The following is a 22,049-nucleotide window of genomic DNA, read 5'->3' as shown; positions in this document are numbered from 1 at the left end:
TATTTCTTAAGTCCAAAGAGTCGTAATAGCTGTCACAACACAATACAAATGAAAAGAAGAATCTCCAAGAACACGTCCAGCACAGACTTGTTCTTTGAAAGTTTAAGGAACTGTAAGGCAGCATATGCTGCTGAACATCCTGTATAATTCACCATCAATACTATCATTAGTCCCCATGTCAATCATCAACTCATCAGTAGAAAAAAAATGAAGATATGCTTGCACAGTATATTATCAACGTCTAACAATTCAAGATGTTTTACTGTCCTGAAAATCAGTACCATAGAGCTTTGTTCCAAAAGCACCGATAGGTAAATGAGGCCAAATTTTCAAGAATATCTAGTGTAGTTTGCATATTGAAATGCTGCACACCTTCAAGTCTAACTGCATTATTCATAATATATTTACTTTGATGCCTTTTCCACATTAGGCACCAGAAAATCCAAGTACAATTTTTTCTTCCCAACTCTGTTCATCATTTCAGTTTTTTTAGTGTATGCTTACTATAATGAGCTTTTCTTCACTGTATGCTTAATATAATGAGTTTTAAGAAATTTATCCAAACAGTAATTTTTTAAAGCATATGGTGCAAGCATGACACTAAACACAGAATCTGGTTTTCCATTTATGGTCGGTGGTTCACAAAACATTCTCCCATTTCTTCCACCTCCAAGACCGTTTACTTACAAGTTGAGCTGCAGACAACACAGACTCTGGTCCTCTGGCACAAAATGTGCAGACAGATATGGGTCTGCTGAACTAAAGTTATAAGCAAGTGTGTGTAATTCCAAAATTGGTGCTGCTGAGAATAGAGAAAATGGAAGTTTAAGCTATAAAGCGATAAAAAAACACATACTTTGTTCTGCAAGCTTTTATATATATTTACATAACAAACAAAAACAAACCAGAGGTATGAGATAATTATCTGTATCATACATTCAAATCAAACTTTCTGCCTCCAAGTCTCATCTGACAAATTATCAAAAATTCTTTTAAACATATTGTGTAATTTCTTCCTATAAACTGCAATAATGGATCAACAGTAGGACAGGATGAGAATTACAAACCATGTTGAACATTTAAAAAGGATCCAGTGGATGATTTTATTTGAAAATGCTTCAATCTCATGGACTTTTGTCAAACAGCAAGACCTATCTATGAATGGCTAGTATAATTGGGGAAAAAAGTGATGCATTGCCTTGTGGTGTTTTGGGGTTTAACACCAGTTTCAGCACAAGATAGGCTAGACATGGCAGCCAGTACATTTGGTGATGGAAGAACTTGGGGAAACCCTCATTGATAGAGCCAAGACTTGAACCCATGCAGGCAAAGGTGATGTCTTATCTGTAAAGGCAAGTGCCTGTGACCACTTGAGCTTGGGCTCCTGCTACATTTTGCAAATGGCATGTAATTTGTAAAGATCATTTCCTTTTTAGGTAGCAAGAAAAGGCAAATTAATTGTATATACAAACTGAAGTAAATATGTGCTGAATATGCCATGTGTTTCGCTGAATCTTCATTGAGCTAATTAAAGATGTAATTTTTGGAAAAACATTTATTTACCTAATGGAATTTGTACTCACATTCAATTTATTTTTAAAAATAATGTGAATTTGGCATTCAACTACATTGATAAAACTTTGCTCTCATTATTTGTAATATAGTAAAAACTATATTTTGCACAGTAAGCAAATAAGAAAAGCAACGTTCCATATATAGTCAATCTCATGAATTTGTGATTACGTTAAATAAAATGAAGTTCACTGTGCAGACAGACATGTATTCAGTACACTAGCATTATCAGGAGTTGATTAATAAACAAATTTGATCTCCCCTATTTACTCAAACAGTCCAACTGCCAATCACCTAGACCCATTGCATAATGCACCTGCAGATCAGTCTATTTTGTTTGCTGATTACTCCTAACAAACAACATAGATCCAGATCTGTCAGTGCATTATGTGACGGTTGATCTGGGTCTGTGCAGTCTGCAGTTGGATTCAACTTACACGAGCATATATACAGTATATTTTCTTGCAAATTTATTTTTAGCAATGACGCAATTCTCGAAATTTACAGGTTTACAATTATCTGTAAGTAATATATGAACAGTGAAAAGTAAAATAAATTTAGTCCTGTTACATAATTGATAAATGAGCTGTCACAATTTATATACCCAGAAACATTGAAATATTATCCCGTTAAGATTCCCTTTGGGCTCAATATGACCTGAACATACTGAAATAATATTTTTGAAATTAAAGCAAAAAAACATTTTTGTTTGGAATCGAGAATGATGTTTGCAACCTCTCCATTCTCTGTTGCCATCACAGGCTGAACTTAAGGCAATTTATTTTGGAAGGAAGGGTGGGCATAACCACAATTCATTTGCTAATTGTAAAAAAAAATTTTTTAAAAAAATGTTGCTTTCTTGCTACTAAATTTAATAAATCTAGCCCTTCTTATTCCATAAATGTACATAATTTGTATCACTAAAGATCTAAATTTGTGTACCTGTAATGTTTTGAAATGACATGTCTTGCTATCAGATAAAAATACTTTGTGGTACTGCAAGATAACAGAACATCCTGATTAAATGTGTATTATGCATTTATAATAATTCATAAGGACTGATGAAATGTATCCATTGTATACAGTATTGTCTTTAAACATAACTAAAAATGTGTAAATTATACAATCATCAACACTTCCATCAGTTCTTCAATATTAGCTGAAATCTGCTAAATCCCAATTTATTATCAACTGGTTCCACCATGTTATTTTAAAAAAAAAACATGAATACTCTTTTGTTTTCCTAAAAATTATGTTTATGCATACATATCAACAAATACAGATTCACAATTATACAAAGTAACAAGTTAAATGTTAACTTGGACATTACACAGGTACAGCTAGTCTCAAAGGTAGCACTCTTACTATATGTTATAATTGATGTTATTTTGTATGACAGAAAACAAAACATTTGAAGAAATGTGCATTCAAGCATCACTACGAATTGTAATTTCTTTTATATCAACAACTTAGTGATATCAGTGAAGTTATTGATACAAAATATATTCTACAGTTTGTTCCACACAGCATCACAAATTTTATCCTATCTATAACATGATAAATTTTCAGGTCTGCGTTATTAATGATAGCTAAAAGTAAATAATTTGTTTTAAATACTTTGAAACAAATTAGGTACTTTTAACTGCATTTAATGATGCTGAACTGAAAATTTACGGAGTTAAAGATAAGATAAAGTTTGTGATGTGGTGTGGAATGAACTATAGTGGGTATGTGATTTATTACCTCACCAACAAAATTCCAATAATGTAACAGATCATTTATCAAGACACAAAATCAGTATTTCTGTTAAAACATTTTGTGCAAGAACTCCAACAAGGTAATAGCTGGATCATGTTGCTTACGAGTTGGGTGTAAGTCACATGACAATAGGCAATACACTAATGTGTATAACAAAATCGCTGACAACCTTTGCAAGTTTATGTGCTAATATCTCATCTGTGATCTAAATATCTCAATTTTATGATGTGTGTCTTATTATCAGTGTATATTATCTCCCAAAAGAAATCTAGATTTTAATTCAATATGGATTGCCTGGATAGGGGACAGAGGAAGGAACAAGGGAGGTAACTGCTAAAACTAGCATCCTGTTTGTAAACAACTGTTTGCATACTGAAAAATGTCTGCCAAGAGATTTACAATGCATATCAGCAATGAAATTGTATCCTAAAAGGTTAGGGTACATAACTGGGTTTATGAGGTAATAAATTAAGTAACTCACTGGGGCATACTGAATGTTTTCACATGTTAATGCCATAAACACTTTGGCTTCAGGTCAGCTTTTATGGGATTCCATATTGTTATAACATTCAGTACAACCCAGTAAACTAAAACTGAACTATTAGTATTTATGCTTGCAACAACAAACTGCATCCATATCAGCCAGAGCATAAACAGTAAAACACACAACGAAGGCATGTTTCTGCTGTACTGGCATAAATCACAAGTCCAGATCAATGCTTTTTGTATACATGTTATATAAGTAAATACATCAAATTTTGTTCTTGTTACAATTCATCTCCAGATGAAGAAAATAGAAAATCAAAAGAATTACTTGAATTTTCTGCTTTACATAAATCTGATTTTATACATATTTCACTATAGTTTGTTTCAGAGCAAATTCAGAATTTTTTGGCTGTCAGTAGAATAACGGCAACAGTCACACTATCAAAAATGCACACTTGGTTATTATACTTGCCTAACAAAAATCCTTTAAATAACAAACTCATTCCTTATATGCCTACACCTACCACAATCAATCTGAGGCTAGTTTTTAACAGTTATATTATTTTTTAATATCCTATATCTCTAGTTAAATGCCAACTCCATGCTATACAAAAATAGAATTCAGTAATAAAACACATACAACTAAAAAGAAACTTCAAACTGGGAATGGTTCAGTGACTTGGGATAACAAGGTTGTATAAATACACAAAAAAATACAAATTAATGGCAAACTAGGGCAAATCTTCTAATCACTACATACATTAATAACAGAGATAAGTAAACATAAATGCCCAATTTTACAGACGTAAAATTGGAATAATGAGCAGCAAATATAAATGTGAAAAGAATGTGAAGTACTCTTCATGTCAATAGCATTTTGTCAAGATGCCAAAGTGAAAATAATGGGTGCTACTGATTTGATACAATCCTTGCTGAAGAAAATTCAGCATGAAAACAATTACTGATTGCTGTAAATTCAACAACTAAAGCATGTTGAAAATGATCTGCATTCCCATCAGCAAGTAACAATGCAAACTGATGTGAAATACCTTGGTCTTTTGCTATAATCTGTACTTAGCCATCTGTGTACATGTCACTTTGAATAAAACAGAACTTTTAAAATTGGGATTGTTCATTAGTTGCCTTTTAAAATTAAAAGTATTCTTGTGTTGTTATCAACATGCATCCAAAATGTATTAAAATGCATAAAATTTCCTTATAGGTTATATATTAATCTCAAAGATTTTAAAAAACTGATTTATGCTGCTGCAGCCAAAATACATTTTCTGTTTCAGAAAGTTAAATGTGTCGCATGTGAGCAAGTTAGTCAAGCTGGAATACCCGATTTGCCCACAATGTAAATAGTTCAAAGAACAGTTTTCTGTAGCAGATTTTGTGGTTTTAGGTTCACCATTACATAACAGTATATAAGCAGAAATTTTCTTATAGTTTTTGTGTTTCTGATTGTTATTTGTGTCATCGACATTGAAAAAAAGGACCTGTGGATCTCAAAAGTGCTTGGCCAGTATCTCTTTTTGCACCATGCTTTGTCATGCTGATTCTTCTCATTTTTTCTCTTGACAAAAACAATCTCTGAAAGATTTGATGCAATTAGAAAATTTATATATATATCCACACAAACACATACACTGAGAATTCATTATTTTTGTGGGATACAGATTTTCCTGGATTTTGTGGTTGATATAATATCGCCACATGAAAAGAAGCAACAAAAAAGATCGGTCAAAATTATGAAAATTGTTACCCATAGCATAAATGAATAAACTATATATTAATGTTAAAAGGATGTTTAAAGATAATTACAATTTACCAAAAGAAGTTTTTGAATGAACCACATGATGTGGCTTTTAAAAAAATAGCTGCCTTGAAAGGTTGATATCTGACTGAAATAGTGATCTGTATAGATCCAACACAAACAAGCTTAATGCCTCAATATACATTTGTTGAAGAAGAAAAAAAAAATGGTATGTATTCTTCATTATGATGAAATTATTTGGCCAACAGCTTAATTTACACTTACTTTTAAGGATGATATTCTGATAAATTTACCATGAAAATGAGAAAATGAAGCACTGTCTTAGGTATTTTTATCAATCCTCCATATATGACTTTTGTATATTACAACAACTTGAATGGCATGAACTGAATGAAAGTGAATATAATGTAAAATCCAGATGACACATGAAGAAAAAAATGTGTACACTGAAAATAAATGGATCTTCCAATTTTCTTGAGAGTTAAAAGTATACTGTAAAACCAACATCTGGAGAGATTACCCTTCTGTCATTAACAATGGTCTCTCAAGATAGGTGGTCTTTTAACAGAGGTAACTCTGACAGATGAATGAAATATCTGGTCATAAATGACAAGTAGTCTCCCATAAGGTTTTACTGAGAAACAAACATGTCTAACATCTGCATATCAGCTTTATCTAGCCAGCCCCAAATTCAACTTTGTAATAATTGTACATGTATAGAATTTTAACTCAAGATTGTTCCTCATCAAATACAATGAATTCATTTCCATTTTTTTGATGGGCACAAATTTTCTGCAGTTTTGTGAACAATTATATTTTTTATCAATACTTAAATTCATGGATTGTGGCAGTGATCCAACCAATGTGCTTTCACACAGAAAGAATGATGAAGGGGTCCATACAGTTGCTTCCATAGAAGGATCATCATTTGTTAGAAGTAATCAGCAGATCAACATTGATCCTGATCTGTGTGCACATAATGTCCCAGCAGATCAGGGTCAATGTTGTTTGTAGCTGGACCCTACTTGAAAGCAAGTGAATACAGTATATATTAAAGAATGAAACCAATGCCAATATCCCTTTTTCCAACATACTGATTGTTTACTGATAATAATGAAACTGAAAATTGTATGGATTTTACGTACGAGTTTAATGGACAATTATGAGATGAAGTTATGGTCTAGGTCTCTGTCAATATGATATTTAATATTTCCTTGGTAAAAGATTGAACTATAACATGCATTAACATGTATGAATATTTGATGAATTCACATGCTTTTGGGGGAATTAAAAATGTGTAAACGCAATACTGGACAAGATTGATAACAAAGGCACAGGTGCTGCCAACATGAAGGTTTTATTGAATTTTTTTCTTTATTCACTCATATTCACTTAATAACTGAATACATTTTCATTTTCATCCTGCTTTCAGCCTCTTTAAAATGTCAAGGGTTAGAAAAATCAATGATTAATATATTTAACATAAGGCAACTAAAACAGACATTAGAATGTTCTTATTGAAATCAATCAAATATTCAGAAAACGCTTTATGAAATGTTTCATTATAATGGTTAAATGAATAATAAATATTTCTAGAAGTGAAATTTAAATAGTGAACGAGTGAGGAGTCTTGCAGAGATCAACAGTTACACAACTTGACATCTACAGTAATGGCTTATGTACAAAGTGGACTCAGCTGTGAACTGCGCTGCCCCATACATGCCAAAACAAAGGCTGCCAGTAGAACAGGTCTTTACTACCGATTTTTACTTCCAATTTTAAGTAAACCAAACAGAACGAGACCTGGAGTTCACCTAACTCTGAAGCTTGAGATTTTGTTTTAACCAATCACAAGCAACACAACAATTGAAAGGTCATTTATGATTGGCTGCTAGTCGAAACTCAATCTCAAACAAGCCCCAAGTTTCGTGATCTCCAGCCCTGGAAATCATAAAACTTCTGAGTTTGAGTGCTGGAGACCTTGTGTCAAAGAACATTGTAACATTATTTTTGACTGGCCCAGACTGACAATTCAATCCCAAACAAGTCGAGCTTGGAATTTTACGGAGCTTGGAGTTTTATGATCTCCTGACCAGGCCTAATCTGCTGGCACATTATGCAGTGGCACAGCTGGAACTACACTGTTAACAGATTTGGGCAGGTTATACACAGATACATATGGTAAGTGACAAGGTTTCCAAAGAGGAGAAACTACAATATGTAACAGAGATCAGAATACAAAAATCTTCAACAAACTCATGTTGTACAGCAAATGTGCTTTTCATGCACTGGAATGGCTTTTCACACAGGGGGAAATAGTTATAAAAAAAAACAATAACTAACACATCTGCTTGCATGCAACATGTATCCAACTGGACCTAAGTATAAGCCATATAGACCCAGATCTGCTGATGCATTATGTGCCAGAGGATAAGGGTATATGCTATTCAATCTAGTTGTGATTTTATGTGAACAGCAGACTTTAATATGCTGGTGAGTTAGCAGATCAGAGTATATGCTCTTTTTAATCAGCTGTATGTTGCACACAAACAAATGCAGTAGGCCTCTGTTTGCTTTTTCAAAAATCAATCCCCCCCCCACAGTGATGGGTGAAAAATCTGAACGCTTAATTAGTAAATAATACCAGCAAGCAATAATCCAATGTCAGAACACTATTCTAACCTACCCCAATGCATCACTGGTCTAAAAATTCACTTTTAAACCATGCTTCTTATTTTCAAAACAAGCTGTATACTTGGAAAATTTTTTATGGTCGTTTGCAGGTTTTTCTAAAAGAGCATTATTAGTAATTACGGAAGGAAAATAGGTTGAGCATCAGCAATTTCAGCTGAATCTGCCAAAATGTTTCAGTGAAAAAATCCATATTGTGGCATTATTTTCCTGCCCCCCCCCCGTGCTGACAAACATACAGTTCAAAGGATGCAACAACATTCCTCATGTGGTCCATGAATAAAATCTGAGTGAAAACTTTTTCATTGTGATTTTCAGCCAAACAGAGGCCTGTATCATATCAACTGCACACAGCAAAACAATACCAGATATTTTGTTTCTATATTATACACCTTGGTTAAGAAAAATTCACACTGCATATTCATGTATTTCGTGCAATCTATTGAGCACCATTCTGCTATGACATGTACAGGTATTGTCTCTGTAAAAATTTTGTTGGCCACAAGCCACACCTACCATATATACTTACAAGTTGAATCTAACTTCAAACAACAAAGACATTAATCTGATGTTGCATAATATGCCAACAGATCAGGGTTTATATTGTTCATTCTATTCCAAACAAATTGCATAGACCAAGATCTGCCAGTGCATGATGTGATGGCAGATCTGAACCTGTGCAGTTTGCAGTTGGACTTTAAAGCAGGTACAAACAGTTTATAACAATTTGCACTACTCCCCAGTCGACCCCCTTGAATGACCCACCATTACTGCATCAGGTTACAGGTGTGGACTATTTTCTTTAAGAGACAGGAATAATGTAGCATTCTGCTATTAATACTACTGCTGCTCCTTCTATTGCCATGAATTAAAACTAATTGTCATTTCATATTAGATATCCATTTCAAATAAAATGCAACTAATTTCAGCAAAGAAACTTTTATGGAACTTCTGCACCCCCAATTCAAGATGTAATTAATTTAACACTAACCTCTTAATGTGAGTGCCAAGCGAGGCATCTATTAGTACCATTTTTGTAAGTATTTGGTATGAATCAACCGGGGATCAAACCCATGACCTCTCGCATCTGAGGTTGATGCTCTAACCAATAGGCCACCTGAGCGGTCAATTGAAATATGCATAACAATACAAAACCATAACAAAAATACTGGAAGGTAAATGAATTCAGTCATCTTCGTTAAGTATTTTTAATACGGTTTTTCCTCCTGGAAAATAAATATCTACAGAAAATAAATGATATCCGTCATGCTAGCATTCTTAGGTACCTTAAAAAGTATCAAGCAATGAATAAATTTAGTTATCTTGACTAATTACTCACAATAAAAACAGGTCATTTACGATATATGCACATTTTAGAGCTACAAAATGTACTGCATACCATTCTCCTTAGATCTTTTAGTTCACATAAGTCAACCTGTGAAATATTTGAAAATTCTTGCAGATCAAATTTTAACAGCCAACAGATACCGCAATATTATCAGCAAAATGTCAATATAAAAATTAACATTTATACTGTTCCTTTAATTCACTAAGAGGTAGAAGCAGTAATGTCATAGCATTTAATGGCAGGGAAAAAACTGGAGATGGGAGTGCGGATTAGTGTAAAATTACAACAACAAAAACTTATCTTTCTTGGCATATTTAAGCAAAATAACAATTCACCAGATAGCTTTCTTCCCAATAATGTCTCTGACATTTATTACTGGAATGAAACCTTCATAGTAGAGTAGATCCATCTCAATTTTCTTAACAAATTCATGTCTTTATGAAATGACTTTGGTATGCGAAATCAAATCTGAGCATGATAATTTATGGTATGTAATACTGAAGAATAAATAATGTTAATTATAGCAAGAGAAAAATTTAAAAACTCAAAATTCTGAAACATAACAATATGTAGTTTCTAGCAATCTCAAATTAAAAATAGTAAGATTTTCATAGTGCAACCATCATTTGAAGAGATGCAGACTTTTTATCTACCTTTTCATCTGCATGCTTTCTATAAACTATTTTTAATAACATACAATTTTTCTAGCATAAATTTTTTTATTGTAATGATTAAAAGTATGCTAAATGTCAATTAATTGTTAAAAATGCCACGTCAGGACCTAGTGCATCAACCAGGATTTGTAATTACCCAAGATTGAATGATGTCATGTAATTATAAAACCCTGCTAACCCATTCTGGCCACAGACAACAGCATTCACACCATGATGTTGGGAGTGACATGGGTAAACCACAGTAACCTTAAAAGTAGCTTCATTTTCAGGTTACCTGGATACAAAAAGATAAGACGATGTATGTGGCATGCAATTTATCAACCACACATACATATACTGTATTTCAATGTGCAACAAACCCCCAACTGCAAAACAGTATAAATCCAGATCTGCTGTTGTACGATATGACCCATTTTACTCAACATCTCAAAATATTTCTTCAAACTGACACTATGTTATCTTACTTACGAGACATTTTAGAATATTGCTAGTTTGGTCAGATGACGAGCTAGGAGGATGAATGAAAAATAATCATTTACTTTTCAAACCAAGCCGTGGAACTCACCAATTACCAAAAATAGCTTGATTTTTCTCCGAGACAAATCAAGATTCATTGAAGGTGTACATAAGGATTTTTTAATCCTTGAAAGTGGCTGAATTTTGTGTGAAAATTGTTGCCACCTAATAAGCAATTTTTTAAAATCAAAAACTAATATTAAAGAACATTATAGCTGTTTAGCAAATCTGGGACCATCTTGATGCCCCTGATTCCAATTTCAAGTGGACAGTGCAGGCCCTACTAGCCCTCTTAATGGGCATGTACGAGTCCCAATGATCTACAAGTAGAGATCTTTCAGAACTCATTATGATCGGTCATAAAGAACGGGTCCTCTGGCAGTAAATATTAAAAAAAGTGGGTCTTCAGGGAGAAGCAATACAGGTCCTTATAATGACGTACCAATATAGTTGTCTTAAGGCAATGAACACCCCCTCCTCCATCTGATCTGCCAGAACATTATTCTCTAGCACATTTTGGTCTATGGTGTTCAAAGTCAGGTGGAGGTTATACATATGAAAATAATGAAAATGAGTTCCTAATTTCAAGTCCTCTATCTTAACTTTAATTTTAGATCTCACAATTCATAAGTGAAATGCAACCATGAATCCAGCAAGCTGAAATTTTTTGTTGCAAAATATTTATTATATCTATGGCTGTTGACTAAAAAAACTCCACAAAGTATTATGCAAAGACAAACTTCTGATCCATGTTTTTTTTTCCCTAATTGAACACGTCAAATCATAATGAATGGAAGGCTATGTTACACTAGTTATAAAAGAGTTGTCTCCCTTGTACATGACTTCTTCACAAAACCCTACAGGATGACAGGAATCAATGGATATGCTTTTACATTTTACAAATACTTGAATATACTAATTCCAATTACACTTGTAATTTGTTAGATTAAAAATACAAATCCATTCCAATTATATTTGTACTCTGTATTGAAACATATATCTAAATAAGAAATGCATTTTGCTTATAAACATTACCACTCCCCTACCTCCTTTTTACTTCAAGGTATAAAGTTCGTATCTACACATATCTTTAGAAGGTGAGACGATACAGTAAAAAATCACATTATATTGGAAAATAAAAAAATGCATCTTACACCATGTTCTGAAAGTTAAACTATCAATCAAACTGAAAATTTAAGAATTTTTCTTGACGATGTGTGTGTGTGGGGGCAGTTTAGAATATTAAGCAGAAAATGTTCATTTTTGTCTAATCAAGAGATATATCTTAATTACAGTACTTTCTTAGCTGAATATTGTTTTCTTCATATTGAGGTAGTTTTAACATAAGAAGGGAAACATCATGTACATCACAAATTTGTGATCTTGGAACTCTGAATTTTTTTTAATTATTTGGTCTGGTGAGCCACAACAAAATACCCTAACACAGTTCGAAAGTCCCCAAAATCTTATAAAGTACATGAATCTAATCCTTGTTTTTACTTCTCATGATAGAACTTAAACATAAACCTATAAACATATAAAAAATAAGTCATCTATCAGTATTAAGCATTTCGGTATAACACGTTCCTCTAAACTAGGTGGCACCTCAGTATAACACATCCCCTTCATAAAGTGGCACCTCAGTAAAACACATTCCATACATAAAGTAGCACCTCAGTCTAACACATTCCCCTGCATAATGTGGCATCTCAGTATAATATATTCCCTTATGCGAAGTGGGTACTTATGAATCCCATTACATCAGGTAATAGTATTCCTATGTATAATGTATTCCATTACAACCTCACTTATAGCATGGGACATTTGTATGACTCCACTGAATAGTGCCATACTTCAGGACCAAAGCAGTACTAGTTTCCATTCTACAACACAAAACAGACTCCCTCGACAGAAAAACATGCAAACAGACATCTTAAACCCCTGAACAAATACAAAATGGAAAATTAAAATCAAGCTCTCTATTTCTGAATAGTGACATGCAGAACAAATATGAATCCAGTGGATAAAATAAATCCACAGGTAATGACAAAACAATCTTTAACACTATTAAACATCTATAAAAAATAGAATTGAGGAGTCCATTATCATCTATCAAAAAAAAAAGCCTCTATGTACAGAGAAATGAATATAATTAAAAATTTTACTCACTTGGTAGACTGAGGGTGTGACTAATGGCATAGCCGATGAAACAAAATGATATCACAGGATGGTCCGATTGGTCAAGTATGCATAGCAAAATCACCAATCAATAAAAAATGACCAGTATCATTTTAAACAATGAAAATGTGAAAATAAATTTTTTAAGGACCTAAATGAATATCACATGGACATGCATTTTTAAATTTTGTAATTGAAAATAATTCTCCTCTTCAGTGAGATGGCTAGAGTGGCCAACCATTTTTGGTTTGTTGTAAACAATTTTACATTATTTTGTTCACACTGTACATCGGGACAGGTGGGTTTCAACAATGGGGACGGGCATTCATTGAACTGGTAGTTAGGTAGTATGTTGATCCTTTCATTTTTCCCTATTTCAGTCTCAAAAAGCACTGTTCTGATCTAAACAAGTTTAGACCATTACTTTCAGGCCAACAGTACACACAACAGGAAGAATGTGAAGTATAGCTGCCAGAAGGGCTCAAATTGGGGTATTCTTCGAGTCAGGCACACGTACCGCCAGACAAAATGATCCTGGCCAGCTTGGCTGGTTTGTATGTGGACTCGTATCCTTCAACACTTCAACCCATAACCTGATATCTGAATGTCTCCTATCTTTCAGAGCAGTTATAATGGCTTCTTCTACCATGCCACTAGCTCCCAAATCAAACATAACAAAATTCATGGATTCTGAAGTATAGTTGCAGCTAATTTAAACTCTTCTTAACACATACTGTTATAGTTTCTGTCAAATCCAAACAGAATTTAAAAATCAAAAATATAACAAAAAATCATAAAATATACTGATTTCATTAATTAATTTATAATTTCTAACTCAAATCATTACAAAAGGATCCCTAACTCTGTCACCTTCATTGCATTTCAAACCCAACTGGAACTTCAACACTAACACATCATCCATATTTGCATGGGCAAGTGTGTGTTGTTCACACACAATGGAGTGAGATGGTTCATTGTTCCACAACTTCCAGACATTTCCATAAATTTTTGTAACACTGAGATTTAGGGCATATTCCCCACCAACATCACATTTCTTTTTTGAAATACATTAGAATTACACACTGCATACATCAGATGCAGATGAATGTTTATCTTTGCTGTATATGTATACCTTGCCTTTCATCCATCCCTTCAATGAAAATGGACTTTCCCAGCAACCCTAAAATAACAGTAAGCAGGGTCCTCATTACAGTGAAAACTTCCCTTCAGTTTGATATGTGAAAAAGGTGACAATGTTAGGTACCATTTGGTGACAAAAGAGAAAGAAAATGATAAATTAATGAATAAAATGAGCAACTTCGGTGCATATTTCATATCCTTGATGCTTTTCATTTTTCAAACTGGTAAAGGGTACAAGCTGCCAGAGAGACTGAAGGAAACTATAGACTATATGACTAAGTAAAACAAGGCCAGTTAGCAAAAAGACTCTGTTACCTCAACTGCTCAAGTTTTAATCAGTGTTGGACCAAGTTTTGGATATGAAATGACCTTCTAAGCTTTAAATTCATCTATCACTTCCATACAGCACTAACTGATTCTCTGCCCATGTACATGTAACTGACTAACATACTGAAAAGTGCCCAGCACTTGAAAGACAAGAAACAGTTTAGAATCTACATCTTAAACATCAATCAACAGTAACTAAATCCAACATATGGTTATAAAGTTTATGCCCCATTTCTTCTTCGACAGACCCATGTTTTGGGTGCACTATCCATAATAGGGCACCTCCCCCAAATCCCAATTATCAGTACATGTACTCATAACTGATGGACTACTTCAGTGCTGTCCAACCTGCAGCCCACAGGCTGATTTTAAATGGCCTGCCAGAGCTCGAGCAGCTATACAGTGATTGCTTTTCAGTGGCCCACGGTGTCAAAAAAGGTTGGACAGCACTGGACTACTTGTCTTTGTCAAGGATGGTATTCAAACACACCATTTCTGCAGAAAAAGAAAAAAAATCCTATAGGTCTTTTTGGTATATAAACATGCTCAAAACCTCAACCCAATTCAAAAATCTATGGATAAAAGAGGAAGAAATTTTCAGACTTATTCAATAAGCTATATTCAATAACTGTTTTATAGCAAAGGAGATGAGCAAAAACAAAGGTTGGATAACTCTAGCTATCAACACTAGAATGGCAGTAATTTAATATTTTATGCAGTTTTAGGACAACATTCTGCACAGAAGCTGGTTTTTCTCACTGAAACAGGAAAGCCAATTTCATCATGTATTTCATGTATCACAGTGTCACAAACCAAATGTTCTTCTTGTAGCATCCATGTGTAACAGAAACGAAAGTTCTGTAGATTGGATAGGGCTGTGGTAGTGAACTATTGCCAATATTTGAAAGAAACCCCCCCCCCCGAGTGTAATACACCATATATACTTGCTTATAAGCACAGTCCAAATGAAGACAAAGACCCTGATTTGTCATCACATAATGGTTTTGCAAATCAGTTTTTGTTACCTGTTCAACCAATTACTCTTATCTGCAAAGAAACACAGATCTGCCAGTACATTACACAGTAGCAGATCTTGGTCTATGCAGTTGGACGGCACCTAAAAGCGAGTATATACAGTAGGTATGAGACCTAAATTACGGTACTGAAATAAACAAGACCAGAAGAATTATTGTTTTCCAATCAGAAGATCTGATGAATGATAAATATGGGAAATTTAGATATGCATATCATGATGGAAAATGTTTTACCATAATTAATGATCAGAATATTGTTCTCTCTCTCTCTCTCTCCCTCTCTCATGCACATATTGTGTACAGCACTATGACTTGGATGGGAATGACTATGCTGAGACCAGAATAATGTTACATGTGAAGATAAATAATTTGGATGCTTATAATTGTCAGTGATCAAGATCCTATACAATATGGCAAGCTTGAACCCTTATCTGGAGAATGATAATTTATGAACACTGTTTTTTAGCATTAGAATTTTCTGCAAGTTCATTTTTTTAATATTGACTCAGGACTTTAAAATGGAAGCGACGTTAGCAAAAGTGTTATATAATTTCACAGGGTTCCCACTATCAGAAATAAAAATTAAAAATTTTTTCCCGGATGTAATTATTTTAAGGTTCACTTACTATCCTTACTGAATAAAATTTGGCTTAAAAAAATGCACATTTTTAAAATCAGAAGCTGTTTTTTATTTTGAGACACTACCATAACATCTGAATTAGATATAAGAACATGTACTAAACCATGGGATGTAACACTATATGTATGTATGCATGCATGCATGTGTGTGTGTATATATATATATATGTGTGTGTGTGTGTGTGTGTATATATATATATATATATATATGTGTGTGTGTGTGTATATATATATATACATATATATACACACATATATATTATTCCATGTAACTCTTGATTTAGTGAATACAAATGTTAAATTTACTCCGCTTAACTGCAAAAGCTGATATGACAAAAGCTAATTTATTTATTTATTTAGAGAAGAGTTGTTTTAAATTCTGACAAGCACTAAAATATATTTACCATTGTATAAAACTGACATGTTAAAAATCCATATGTGAAGGTCTCTTTTTTCCAAGCATTCCTCCTGGGGACAAGTGGTGCAATAGATACTCATCCCTGTCATCACTTTACTCATCACAGCACAATTACCATTAGACTACTTGTGTTCTTTCTAAAACACACGGACACCTAATGCAAGCTAGATACTACAGTTTTAAACCATGTTTGGTTTGTGCCCATGTATCTACTTCCAATATATTCTCACTATACACTGTATGTTTAATGCAGTCGCTGTCAAGGACACCAAGTAAGGACTTGACAATTTTAGCTCATGATCATTTCAATTAGGACTCAATTATATATTTTTATATCATCAAAATCCTGAATTCCATGACAAGAATAAATATTTGCAAAATTAAACTGCTTTTCCCAGTCGTGAACAAAACCGTTTCTTTTTTGAACTATTTCTTCTCAATTTCCTATGAGCATGGGAACCTTGATTTTAATATGAAGCATAGCCTAGTGCCTCAATGCAAAGTTTAATTTAAAATTCTGTTTTCTGGGAACAGTTTTGTTGCAATTAATGGCAAACATATTCTTTATGTGCTAAGAAGACAAATTTTAATCAAAATAGTCATACCACACACAGCATCGAATTTCAAGTTTTGGGGAATTTCCATTTTGAGTCATTTTACTCTTTTGTTTCTTTTCTACTTTGATCATTTTGTGATCAAATAATTTTATATAGAGGAAAAAATGCAAAGAGAATGATTTAGTGTCTCTGCCAATAAAAGAGCAAATATGGCATTTGATAACAGCAACTTTCTCAGAAATTATATTTTGACCAGGCAAGCAATCTATTCATAAATTTTCCTAATCTTTCCATAAAAGATCAAAAAGTCCTCACATTCCATTCTATTTAACCTGCTTCACTATCAAGCTCAAACTGTATACATGGAATAGCTAGAATATTAACTTCAAACTTGCATATATATTTAGTCAGATCAAACCTACCTACACTGGGCACACAGACAAATGCACACACACAAAGAAACACTATTTCCTATATATTTCTATTTCATACAGAGTCATTACAGCAACAAGAAAGCCAATCTCAACATGACTATCCTACCCTCTACATCACAGCTGGATGATATTTTATTTCATCTGATGAAAGACCAAACTAAAAATTTCATATTCATTCAAGACACAGGTGGATATCATTTTACATACTTATTTAGATTTAATATATTTCTTCATTTTGTCAATTATGTCACCCATTTAACTGTTTTATGTTCAGAATAATTTAATCCATTTTCCCTGAATTTTACATATTTCCTTCACACAAATGCTTACATCAGACTATTACCAAGAGTGCTTGTTAATACAATCCAATAAATAAAGTACACTTGTATGTATATTTTAAACTGCATTATCTGCAATTTTTCATACAATCTCATTTTTGATACACCATCAATCTATAACAAAAGACTATCTTTTTCTGTCTAGCCCACATTTCATTAAGACAGAAAATAACTTTAACAATGTGCTGACATGTGGCTAGACAGACATGCACATGATATCAAAGTGATCACTGTCACAATTCCGTCAAGTGATGTTTGACAAAAAAATGTATCCTGTAATTTTTGGTATGATGAAATATATTTTTAGTTTTATTAAAATTATGTCAACATTTGGTGTCTAAAAATTGATAATTATTTTTTGTTACTTTTAATTACTTGTGCAACAAATTCATAAAAAGTGTGTATGAAAAATTACAGTCATTACAACCATCAAAGAATCCAGAAAAGTATCCAATTACTGATTTTACAAAGCATTAGTAAGCCAAATATTTAAATCTACCATATGCTCAACAGCATTAATGTGTGAAAGGGAAGATTTCACTTTTCTTCCTAAAAAGAGAACAAAGTCTGGGATGAGGATATAACTGTTTGCATCATTTTTATACCATCTTCAAAATAAAGAAAAATACGAAGAATTTTGTTAGATGCATTACTAAACTAGACAAGTTTTGCCACCACTTTTCCATGCTGTTATTTGTTTAAAGTAAGAATAAGATATACCTTAAATGCATGGGTTTACAACTAACACGTGTTTGGCAGTCTCTAATATTTATATTGGCAATCATCTGCCATTTTTGCCATGTCACAGACTGGTTCTTTACTTCTCTCTCAATTCACAATACAATTAAAAACCTGGTTCCAGTCTAGCAGAATGTATGGAACCAGTCTAAAAGAGAATGACTGCAAAAATGGCATCTGGCTGTCATTGTAAAGCCCAATAGAGACTTTAATCACAGCTTAAGTAGCACTAAACTTTACACATACAAGTTTTTACTTCTCAAATAGAAAATGGTAACCTGTGTGATTGATGTATATCTTGTTTATTATTCCAACATTACCATATCCTTATGGCTGTCTTGAAAATACTATAATTTAGTAAATGTTTTAATAAAATACTCGCTCTGATCAACATAATGTTGTAATAAAAAAAAAAAGAAATCTGGCCTATCAATTGATACTTGACAGAACTGCTTCCACCAGACTAGAAGAAAGCCAAATATCACTGCCACTGTGATGAAAACTAATCTCTAGTTACAAGCATCAAACTAATTCTTTCTATGAAGAAACACACCCTAATACAGTTTACAATGTACAAGGCTATTTTTCCTATTGTCTTGTATGTTAATACTTCATTTGCATACTATCTTTTGTCTATGTTAATAAACAGCAAGTATTCATAACCCATTATATGGTAACATGAATACAGAACTTTATCCTGATACAGAAGTACATATATGTTATATGAATTCTTGATTAAATGAAGTGTCTATGTAGGTGATATACTAAATATACTTGCCTATTAAAGTCGGATCCAACTGCAGACAACATACACCCTGATTTGCAATCGCATAATGTGCCAGCAGAACAGAGTCCATCTTGCTTGTTCTAGTTACACAGATTCAGATTGTCTGTTGCATTATGTGAGGGCAGATCTGGGTCTATGTAGTTTTAATATGGAGCCAATTTGTATGCAAGTATATATAGCAGGGGAATCTGTGACAATAAACTCCTTTTCTAACAAATGGATAATTTGTGTGTGTGTGTGGTTAAGACGATGGCAATGAAGATGGCACCTGTGATGAATAAGATATTGATAACAGTGGCATTGATGAATAAAATGCACATGATAATGATGATGATGGTTATGATAATGACAATATTAGTGTACATTCCACACACTCATAATAGGAATAACAATAACCATAGACTCAATCTGCATAACTATATTTTAACTTTATCTAAAATAGAGGAGTATTGTCAAGAATCAGCCTCTAGCATTTCTAAGAACAGTTTGTGCATAATGATGCGTCCCTCTTTCTTGACATCGAACCAGTACTGTTTGGCAAGAAGTTTTAAATGAGTGAGAGGTGGCAAGAGAAGGTAAAGCTGCCCCATTCGTCGTAAGCTACCGCCACTTCTAGATTTTACATATTCCATCAGTGCATCTTGGACTTTGTCTTGAAGTATTTTCACTGCCTCGTTTTTCTCTGTGATTAAATCTGTGGCAAGAAAATACATTCTCGTGAGGGTCATGCATCGCAGGAATGAGCAACTTTACTTTTCCAACACAAAATAGGAGAGAATATTTTTTTACATTGACTTTGTAAAATATAATAAAATGCAACAGTTTTTTAATTACACTGGTATTATGTATGTAAATGTTCCATGGAAATTAGCAATTGTGTGTTCTCACCCAAACAACTCTGCACGATTCCATTAGCTCTTTAAACACTAATATTTCAACTTACAACTGCCTAAAATCATTAACACATATTTAGGGTATACTTTCTGTGTTTACTTACAAATGAAAATTAAAAATGCTCAAAAAGTGCATTTTTGTGTGACTTAATAGAGCAAAGAAACTTTAAAGATGAAGAAAGTGTATTAACAGGACTGTTGGGTATTAACGGTAGTAATGGAACGGTTTATACAAAAAACATCGAAATGACAGGAACAATTAATTTTTGCCTCCATCGTAATATCAGAGTGTAGGCAATAAATGGACATACATTTACTTAATTTTTAAATGGGACATCAGCCAAACATTGTTTATGTCATAGGAATGATCACCATCTGGCAGTATTGTGGTATTTTGACTGTCAGGCACTATTTCTTCATGGTAAATTGTAATTCACTGCAAAATGGATACTTCTTTTGGAGGCAGGAAGAATTTGTTCAAAGAGAGAGGCAAAATTTGGAGCAACCTTTAGTTCAAGGTATGCATTTCTTAGCTAAACTTGCTCAGCAGAATCCACCTTCCTTACAAGACTTACTATGACCATGACCTCTGACCTCTAACCTTTAGACTCCATAATATATTGGTTAAATTCAGGTGACAAGCTATTACAGACCAACCCATTGTTTGGTGCTTGGTTGAGCATGCCAGATGGCTGGCAAACAGCTGTTGGTTATTTCTTGCCCTGGATAGTGCAAGTATTACACTGAAGACAAAATGATTTAATGCCTTTACTGCTGATGGTTCAATAATAATGACAATTTAAAAAATATACAAGTGACAGTGATCAGATATTGTTCATCAAGAATACAACACATCCTGCAAAATTATTAAATGAAACAGACTTTTTGACCCCAAATTTTTCAAAAGACCTTTTCTATATCTTAAAAGCAAGCAATCCACTTACTCTGGTACAGGCTCCAGAACCACAACTTATAATGCCAACTTTCTTCTTTCAGTTACAGTGAAATTGATCTTTTCGCCACAAAATTAATGGGGTTCTTCCTTACCCCAAATGCATGGTACTTATATAGATGGGTCATGGTTGATGGTGAAGACCCAAATTATTGTATAAAATCTTCTACATAAATTCACTAACAGCATTAAAAGATAACCTTGAAATTGGGTTATCGTTTCTCAAAAATAAGTGGCTAATACTCAAATACAAATCATCTCACACCATTATGTTTTCTGAAGAAAATATTTGATTATTCTCTTCATAATTCAAGTTTCCAAACTTCTTTAATGATACAATATTTGGTTCTACATCTAGAAACATTGGCTTTATAACCAAAGATCCATAGAAGAGTCACTATTATGGTCAGAATATTAAAGGAATATAGAAGTGGGGGTAGGCATCTGTGTATGGTAAATCAACATTGCTTTCCTTGTGTGTTGAAGTGAAATTTCATGGATCAAGGTTATTATTTCACACACTTTGTCTGGTAGCAGGAATATGGTGCAGTGTAATTCATACCAAATCCAGCCATATGATAAAACTAAAAAAAACAAAACAAATTGATATGATATGAAAAGATTCAATTATAGTGCAAATACAATAACTTCATCTACATGTACATCTAAAACAAGTTAGATAATTTGGTTTAATTATTTTTTTGTTATAATGTGCATGTTGTGATTTGGAGTAGTCGTGATTCTACTGACATTTCTAGTAAGTATAACGCTTTAATCTTATAGCTGTATATA

The 22,049-nt window shown here is 33.2% G+C and overlaps 1 protein-coding gene across 3 annotated transcripts in view; it reads right to left on the bottom strand.

Annotated features, from left to right (window-relative positions):
- Positions 1 to 856: 856 nt before the first annotated feature.
- LOC149805275 (steroid hormone receptor ERR2-like) overlaps positions 857 to 22,049 on the bottom strand; it is a 236,276-nt gene continuing 215,083 nt past the window's right edge. For all 3 annotated transcript variants that reach the window (XM_089949034.1, XM_089949044.1, XM_089949054.1), the window contains one exon: positions 857 to 20,106. In XM_089949034.1, the coding sequence (XP_089805160.1) occupies positions 19,865 to 20,106 (242 nt within the window). In that variant the 3' untranslated portion in view covers positions 857 to 19,864. The remainder of the gene's footprint in view (positions 20,107 to 22,049) is intronic.

The sequence above is a fragment of the Sinohyriopsis cumingii genome, chromosome 2 (genome assembly GCF_028554795.1).
Source record: "Sinohyriopsis cumingii isolate HCF-2022 chromosome 2, ASM2855479v2, whole genome shotgun sequence".
Taxonomy (NCBI): domain Eukaryota; kingdom Metazoa; phylum Mollusca; class Bivalvia; order Unionida; family Unionidae; genus Sinohyriopsis; species Sinohyriopsis cumingii.
This window is presented reverse-complemented; position numbering and strand designations above follow the sequence as displayed.